This window comes from Diorhabda sublineata, chromosome 2, assembly GCF_026230105.1.
Source record: "Diorhabda sublineata isolate icDioSubl1.1 chromosome 2, icDioSubl1.1, whole genome shotgun sequence".
Taxonomy (NCBI): Eukaryota; Metazoa; Arthropoda; class Insecta; order Coleoptera; family Chrysomelidae; genus Diorhabda; species Diorhabda sublineata.
This window is the reverse complement of record NC_079475.1, coordinates 2,827,255-2,835,656: the sequence shown is the minus strand read 5'-3', so window position 1 is coordinate 2,835,656 and position 8,402 is coordinate 2,827,255. Positions and strand designations below refer to the sequence as shown.

Genomic DNA, 8,402 nt, shown 5'->3' with positions numbered 1-8,402 from the left:
TTTGCTTTGCCTCACTTGTTTTTTTTTAAGAAAACTGGACCAGGAGAAGATAGCCAAATAGGAACTGAATAGCCATTTACTGATCTTCGATGATGATTGAATTTACGTTATGTGGCATGCAGTTTATTACAGTACATAACAGAGACCTGAGTTATTCAGTCAGAACTTGCTGCCATTTCCAGATATTCAATTTTTTTGACTTTAGGGCAAACTGAAGCGTCTTCCAAATAACCCCATTATATCGCTCATATTGTCCATGGCAAACGCGGGTGTTTATACCAAGAATCCCTCTCTTCCCAAAAAACTTTCCATTTCATTTCAAACGAGTCCAATTCCCGGTTTCAGGGGTGGACCTTGGTATAAACTGCTTCTCACACGGTCAACCCTACGCTGCTCTCGTGAGTGAAGCAAATAATTTATTGATATAATTATCCCGACAAACCAAACGTCTAACGTTATATATAAAGAGGCATTGTAAATACTTACTAAAGAACTGTTTTTTTTTGTATATATATTATGTTGTAAGATTTGTAAGCGTAATTTTTGTTTAATATATTGATCTATTTATATCAAACATTGATTTTAATTCTCCTTGGTAGTACATAAATAATAAGAGTTTATAAAAAACCTTTATTTACGTGAACGAAGTCGCGGGCACAGCTAGTAATAAGTTTGTAGTTTATAGAACATGAACGAGGCTCCCCGATCAGTATGTAGAAGACAGAAAACAAATGTTTTAGACAGCAAATCACTGATGATGAGAAGACTATCCTTTATCTATGATCTGTAACAAAATACTTGTCAATACCTAACCTAAATATATTTTCTACTTGTAAACTTTGTTCATTCATCATTTCTGGTTGTTGTGCATTGCTTTATTTCAACTTAAAAAAAACAGTTCTTATCTTGTATAACTTTTGATTAAATATGGATACTACTCCAAGTACCAGCGGTCTTTCTTCTCCACCAAAAATTGATAGGTTTGGGTAATTTATCACTAAACGAAAAACAGAGTATGATAAATTTGTATAAACAAATTTTAACTGATCAACCAAAAATCAAGTTTACTGTTGTGTCTAAAATTGTTACAACGATGGGTAAGTTATGGAAAAATTACATTTTTGTATGAAATTAACTTGAAACATATTTAGTTTTTAGGAATTGCGAAATCGACTGTATATCGTACGATAAAAGAATATCGAAGTACGGGAACAGTTGTTAGTCCAAAACATTCTGGAGGTCGTTCAGGCCTTGTTAAAACATTTGATGAAACTAGTAAAATATCATTCGACGAATTATACATAGTTTCTTTTTTTAAAACAAGATCCCCGCATTGAACAAAATTTTAAATGAAATTAAGAAAAATACGGATTTACAAAATGTCGCTCGTTCATCATTATACAAACTTATGAAAGAAATCAATTTCAAGTAGTCAATTTTGTCATGTTTTATATAAAGGACATCATTATTTTATCATTGGTCACTTGTTTGTTATAGCTTATGATTTTTTTAACCAACCTAAATAATCTATTTAGTCAAAAATAATTATTTGTAATACAGGTACTCTTATCTCCAATTAAAAAGTGCATCATATTCATACATTAATGTAGATAAAATTAATAAAACTAAAAATAAGTTTCAAATAAAGACAAGCCTATTAAGATGTTAACAAATAATCTAGCATAACTATAGGATATTTTAATGAACTTTCCCTTATACAATCTGCAGACCATTATATTTAAATATACCTATGTTTATCAAATATAGAAATAAAAGTAGGTAGTGTGTGGGTGTCCCTTATTATTTTCTTTTATTTATTTAGTGTGTATTAAATATTCATGTAATATGTATAAATTTTTAGATATTTGAAAAGAAGCTGTAAGAGTGTTTTAATAGAACGTGATGATATTGTAAGATGGAGACGACAATACTTAACATCTATCAAACGTTACATGTCAGAAGGTAGATCAATAGATACAAATATCAAAATAAAACCCAAGCTTTTAACAAAGGATTATCTACAGGTCTTAAAAGCCCATCAGGAAAAGGTAAACATCTTATAATTCTTCATGCTGGATGTGAACAAGGATTTGTTAAAGAGACATTACTCGTTTTCGAAAGTAAAAAAACTGGAGATTATCATGAGGATATGAATGGGACAGTGTTTGAACAATGGTTTTCTGAATTTCTAAAAAAATTGCCAGATTGTGCTGTAATTGTAATGAACAATGCATCCTACCATAGCCGTCAAATAGAAAAGGTTCCCACAACATGTTCATTGAAGAAAGATGTGCAGTATTGATTACGATTAAAAAATATAGAATTTTATATGGGTATGGTTCGATCCTAACTTATTTAAATAATAAATCAATATAAAGAAAAATTCAACACATATGTTACTGATGAAATGACACAACAAAATAATAAAAGTTTTGTTAAGGCTACCGCCATATCACTGAGAATTAAACCCTATAGAATTAGTTTCGGCTAAATTAAAAAATGAGGTGGCAACCAAAAACGTTGCGTTTAAATTAAAAGATGTAAAAGAGTTGTTAATGGAAGCATTGGATAATGTTAACAATATTAATTGGCAAAATTGTATAGCACATGTATTAAAAGAAGAAGAAAACATGTACGAATTGGATGGGATTATGGATGATCTTCTACAACCTATAATTATTTCCCTTTCTAACGATACTGAGAGTGATTCTGCAACAGATACTGACGGTGATAATTAGGGTTCACACCAGCAATGAAAAATTAGTGGTCCAAAACGACCACCCAAGTTATGATTTAGTGGTTCAAAAATATAATGTGGTAGACAAAAGTAAAAAAATTAACATATGCATGCTACACACACTTTTATACATATTTTTACGGCATACATAAATTCTTTTATGCAAAAACAGCACAGTAAATATAAAGTGTAGGCATTTTTAGTTAGGCAGCCGTTATTGCATTCAAGTATTATGATTTGCCTATACAGCCGGGCATTCGAGACATGCGCTCTGTGCTTAAGGGTAGTGGGGAGATTATGTTAAAAGTCAAGGGACTGTAGTAAGACGAGGCCAGTTGTGTTAGAACGATTTATGATTATGCTTCGCGACGAAGTTTATGTACCATCCTAAAAAATAAAATATATTTATTTAACAAAAACCCAAAAATATTATTCGGATCAGTCCGAGCTTTTGATCCAGGTGCTCTACAAAACATAGGTTTTTTTAAAAATATTTTGGGCGACAAATTTGTCGTTGATGTGTATGATTTTGGCGACATTTCTTGATGATTTGGCGACAATTGTCGCTATGCTGGCGTGAACCCTAGTGATAATGTTTAGATTTGCATTTATTAATGCAAATTGTTCTACATAGTAAGTAGTACGGGTTTTTATTTTGGTATTATAATTTGAAGCATGTCTTTTCAAAACGTAAGTACAGTTTTGCCCTAAATTTAGTTTTGTGGTTTTTGAGGAAGTGTCATGCACATGCCCTGAAAAGTTTACAATAGGTGACGCATGGCACTCGCTACTGAAAAAACAAATAATCAATTTAGGGTGCAATGTCACTTAACAACGTTTTGGAAAAGCAGAAATTGATAAATATAGAATTGCAAAAAAATTGTTTTAATTGTTTAAAACAATCATTAATGCTATAGTTACATGTCCCATTTTATTTTCTTTTTAAACTTGTTTATTGAACATCCCTGGGTATTGCATTGAAAAATGAAATCCTTATACTTTTCGTTTAATATGGTTCTTAGGTTAATAAACAACATTATAGTATTGTACTTTGTAGTTATCACATTATAAAAGAAATTTTACATTAACAAATAAAACCAAAGAGTTAAAAATGTAATAGTCAGATCTGATGTTTTGTGTTTTGTAAAAACTCAATAAAAATTTCAAAATAATAAAAACATTATTTCTTATAATTCCTTGCAGGTTTGGTCATTATTGATATTTCTCTTACTAAAGTATGGGTAGGTAATTATGTAAATAATGGTATCGAGATTATTTCTTCGATATTTCTTGGTAGAAATATATTGAATTTTGAATTTGAATTGAAGTTGAATTTTATACATAGCTTGTATTATTAAGAACTAAGATGAGATTCGCATATATTATCTATAAATATATTTTTATCACTGCCAAACTTACCAAATTACTTTTCAATAAAAAATGTTTGTTAACATAAATGAGGTACAATTTAATACCACATACATAAAATAAATATTGAAGAAATCTTAATTTAAAAAATTTTAAACAAAACAATACATCCACTTTATTTATTTGTTACAACCTAATATTTAGCTTCGCGATAAGTTTAGGTACTTTTGTTGGATATAATTTTGTTAAAACGTTTTGTACATTATAAGTCATTTAAAAAACAATGAATATATAAGTGTAAATAAACCAAGAACATTTTATGATATATTACTTTATTTTTATTTAACAAACATCAGTTAACTTTTTCAATAATAGTTAACACAAATACGTGGTTCTCCTATAATTGCAAAGTTGTCAACTCGAACGCTATTCCATTCACCTTATAAATATTTGCAAAGTTATCGACTCGAACGCTAGTCCATTCACCTTATAAGTATCTGCAAAGTTGCTGTTTCTGTTGATTCTCAGATACTTATTGATCATTGTCTATGTTTTCTGTCCTGTGCGCGAGAAAAACAAACTAACAATACGTGACAGCTAGGAGGGTGAACGAGATGAACGAAGCAAGCAACGAACAACGTCAGAAGTTATGGCCAGAGCACTTTTTAGACAAATGATAGTGTCTTTGAACATTTTCTTATATAGAAGTTAATAAATATAAAAACTATCCACGTTATTCATTATTTTAACATGGTAGCAGAGCGTGGTTTGTTAAAAAAGGTAATTGAATAAGAAGATTAAGTCGATATTTGAAAAAGTAAAAAATTGAAGGTTAAATAGAATAGCTTGAAAGCATGGCCGGCAGAAGAGACGATTTTGCTTTGCCGATATTTGATGGTAAAGATTGGACCAAATGGAAATTTAGATTAATGATAGTATTGGAGAGTAAAAATTGCATAAATGTAATTAATGAAAAAATGCCAGAGGGAATAGAAGAAGAGGCACAGAGAACAAATTGGAAAAGAAATGATGTCAAAGCAAGATCTCTAATAGTACAAGGTGTGTCAAATGCTCAACTTGAACTAATTATCAACGAAAAAACAGCATCTGATATGATCCAAAAATTGAAATCAATATATGAGCCATCCTCAACAGCATTGAAGCTAATCGCAAAAAGAAAATTATTAGAATTAAAAATGAAAGAAAATGATGCTAAAGAATTCTTAACGAGATTCGAACAACACATAAATGAATTACGAAGTACAGGAGAACAAATATCAGAAGATGACCACCTTAATTATCTATTACTTACTCTCTCAGAAACCTATGACAATTTAATAGATATTGTAGATGCATTGCCTCCTAATCAAAGAACTGTAGGATATGTTAAGTCAAAGTTACTCATAGATTTCAAGAAGAATCCAATTAAAGAGAATAATACACAAGTATTTAACTCACAAGCAATAAACAGAGGAAATCATGTAAAAAATTATGAAGAACAGAATGGTATTAAAAAATGCTTCAAATGTGGACATATGGGTCATATACAGAGATTTTGTACAAGTTATTGCAATACAAGAGGTCATTACAGAGGTCACAGGAACCGTAGAGGATCTTTTAGAGGCAGAGGAAGATACAGAGAAGAAACAAGCAGTTCTAACTCGACAGGAAATTTTGCAGATGCACAAGAATACAACTCTTTTCAGGTAACAGTCATGAATTCAGAGAAAGATGTAACAGAAGCAAAAGAAAAAATAACATGGCTTCTAGACAGCAGATGCAGTGATCATATTGTTAATAAAGAGACTTATTTTAACGAGATAAGAGAATTAAAAAAAACAGTAAACATTAAGGTAGGTGATGGTCATATAATAAAAGCTTTGGCTGTAGGGACAATAGTAGTAAATTTTACTGTAGGTGATAAAGAAGTCAAAACACATATTAAAAATTGCTATTTTGCACCAGAAATGTCAAAAAACTTATTAAGTATGTCAAAAATAACTGATAATGGCAATAAAATTTGGGCTCAGCAGAATTATTTGAAAATTCTAAACAAAAATGATGAAACTATTGCATTAGCTGAAAAGAGAGGAAATCTATATGAACTAAATGGTAATATAGTTTTAGAAATTGAATCCAATGTTTGTAATGTTGTAAAAGAAAAGGAAAAATGACACAAAAGGTTAGGTCACGTAAATTTTAAAAATCTCTCAATTATGTGTAAAAATAATGTTTGTGAAGGTTTACCCAGTTCATTAGAAAATACACTTATTCAATGTGAAACATGTTTATTGTCAAAAATGACAATGACAATATGAATGTTTTTCTTTGTGAAGATCATGATACGTTCAAATCGTTTCTTTATTATGTTTCAAAATTTCATTTATTTGTATGGTTGAAAAACATTAATAAGATTGTGAAAGGGAAACAAAAAGTTGAAAAATCATCAGATAAGATAAAAATATATGCTGCACAAAAATTTGAAAAGCAATTAAAATATTCAAAAAAAATGAAAAATCTCAAATGTTTGAATATAATTTAAGTACCTATCTAGTTATATACTTAGTGTTAATAAAAATATATTGTAGGGAAAGTATTTTATTTTTGCTTTTCGTAATCCAAATAACCTGAACATTGATTTGAACTGAAAATTTTAAACATTCCGCCAAATCTTTAGTCGTTGCTGTTTCCTAAACCCGTAAGGTGGCGCTAATCGCAGTGTTCAAATATAATGTGAACAGTTTCCTATCTATCCCACTATCCTTTATCTATGGCTTGGATTCACCCTTAAGAGCAGGCAATTGATTATACAAACACCGCAGTGTCCAAGTGGTTGCCGAGTTACATGAACAACTAAATAATTATAATCATAGAGATATTACCACTGTAATATCTCTATGATTATAATGCGCTTAAATGGAATTAGAATATGATTTTATTTTATACTAGTTATAACTATTAAAAGTGTATAAATATATTGGAATAATGATTAAGGCAGATTATTTCTAATGACGCCATACTGATTTCATAAGTTTTAGAAATGGTGGAGAAAAGTGAAAATTGGATTTTACGAAAATCATTGCTCAAATTCGAAAACTGATGTGATTTTCACTCTATAGGTACAAAAATTCTCAATTTTTTGCAGAAAACCGAAAAATTTTCTTGGAAATTGTGACACGCATGAATAAAATATTCATTATTTTTGATAATAAGCGAAACAACAATCGAAAAAAAAAAACATTAAAATTGGATCTTCACGAAAAGCAATGCTCAAATTCAAAAACTGATGTGATTTTCGGAATCTCCATTTCTGATAATTTTCTTTTTCTGATGAGATTAGATAGCTGTTTTTAAAAATATCAAATTTGTATATAATTGATTAGTCTCACCCTTAAGGAAATGCAACCAATCATACACAATGTTTAGAACTGGTTGTTGAATAACACGAAAAAGACTATTAATGGTTTTCGGCATCGCTCGGTAGACGGCGACAAAATTGTAAAATGATAGGATAATTAAAAGGATTGAGGTTTCATTTTAAAAAAAATTATTATTTTATCTATGCTAGTCGTATAACGGGTTGCGGATATGACAGGCGCTACAAAAACACTTCCATTAGGAATCAAACAAGAAAATTGGATTTTCACGAAAATCGTTGCGCAAACTCAAGAGTTTCGCTTATTATCAAAAATAATGAATATTTTATTCATGCGTGTCACAATTTCCAAGAAAATTTTTCGGTTTTCTGCAAAAAATTGAGAATTTTTGTACCTATAGAGTGAAAATCACATCAGTTTTCGAATTTGAGCAATGATTTTCGTAAAATCCAATTTTCACTTTTCTCCACCATTTCTAAAACTTATGAAATCAGTATGGCGTCATTGGAAATAATCTGCCTTAATCATTATTCCAATATATTTATACACTTTTAATAGTTATAACTAGTATAAAATAAAATCATATTCTAATTCCATTTAAGCGCATTATAATCATAGAGATATTACAGTGGTAATATCTCTATGATTATAATTATTTAGTTGTTCATGTAACTCGGCAACCACTTGGACACTGCGGTGTTTGTATAATCAATTGCCTGCTCTTAAGGGTGAATCCAAGCCATAGATAAAGGATAGTGGGATAGATAGGAAACTGTTCACATTATATTTGAATACTGCGACTAGCGCCACCTTACGGGTTTAGGAAACAGCAACGACTAAAGATTTGGCGGAATGTTTAAAATTTTCAGTTCAAATCAATGTTCAGGTTATTTGGATTACAAAAAGCAAAAATAAAATAC

At 29.9% G+C, this 8,402-nt stretch overlaps 1 protein-coding gene across 1 annotated transcript; it reads left to right on the top strand.

Annotated features, from left to right (window-relative positions):
- The first annotated feature begins 927 nt into the window (after positions 1-927).
- LOC130453152 (uncharacterized) lies at positions 928-2,302 on the top strand. Its single transcript, XM_056792760.1, has 3 exons — positions 928-986; positions 1,862-1,962; positions 2,025-2,302. The coding sequence occupies exons 1-3, from the start codon at positions 928-930 to the stop codon at positions 2,300-2,302; spliced, it is 438 nt and encodes a 145-aa protein (XP_056648738.1).
- The last annotated feature ends 6,100 nt before the right edge of the window (positions 2,303-8,402 follow it).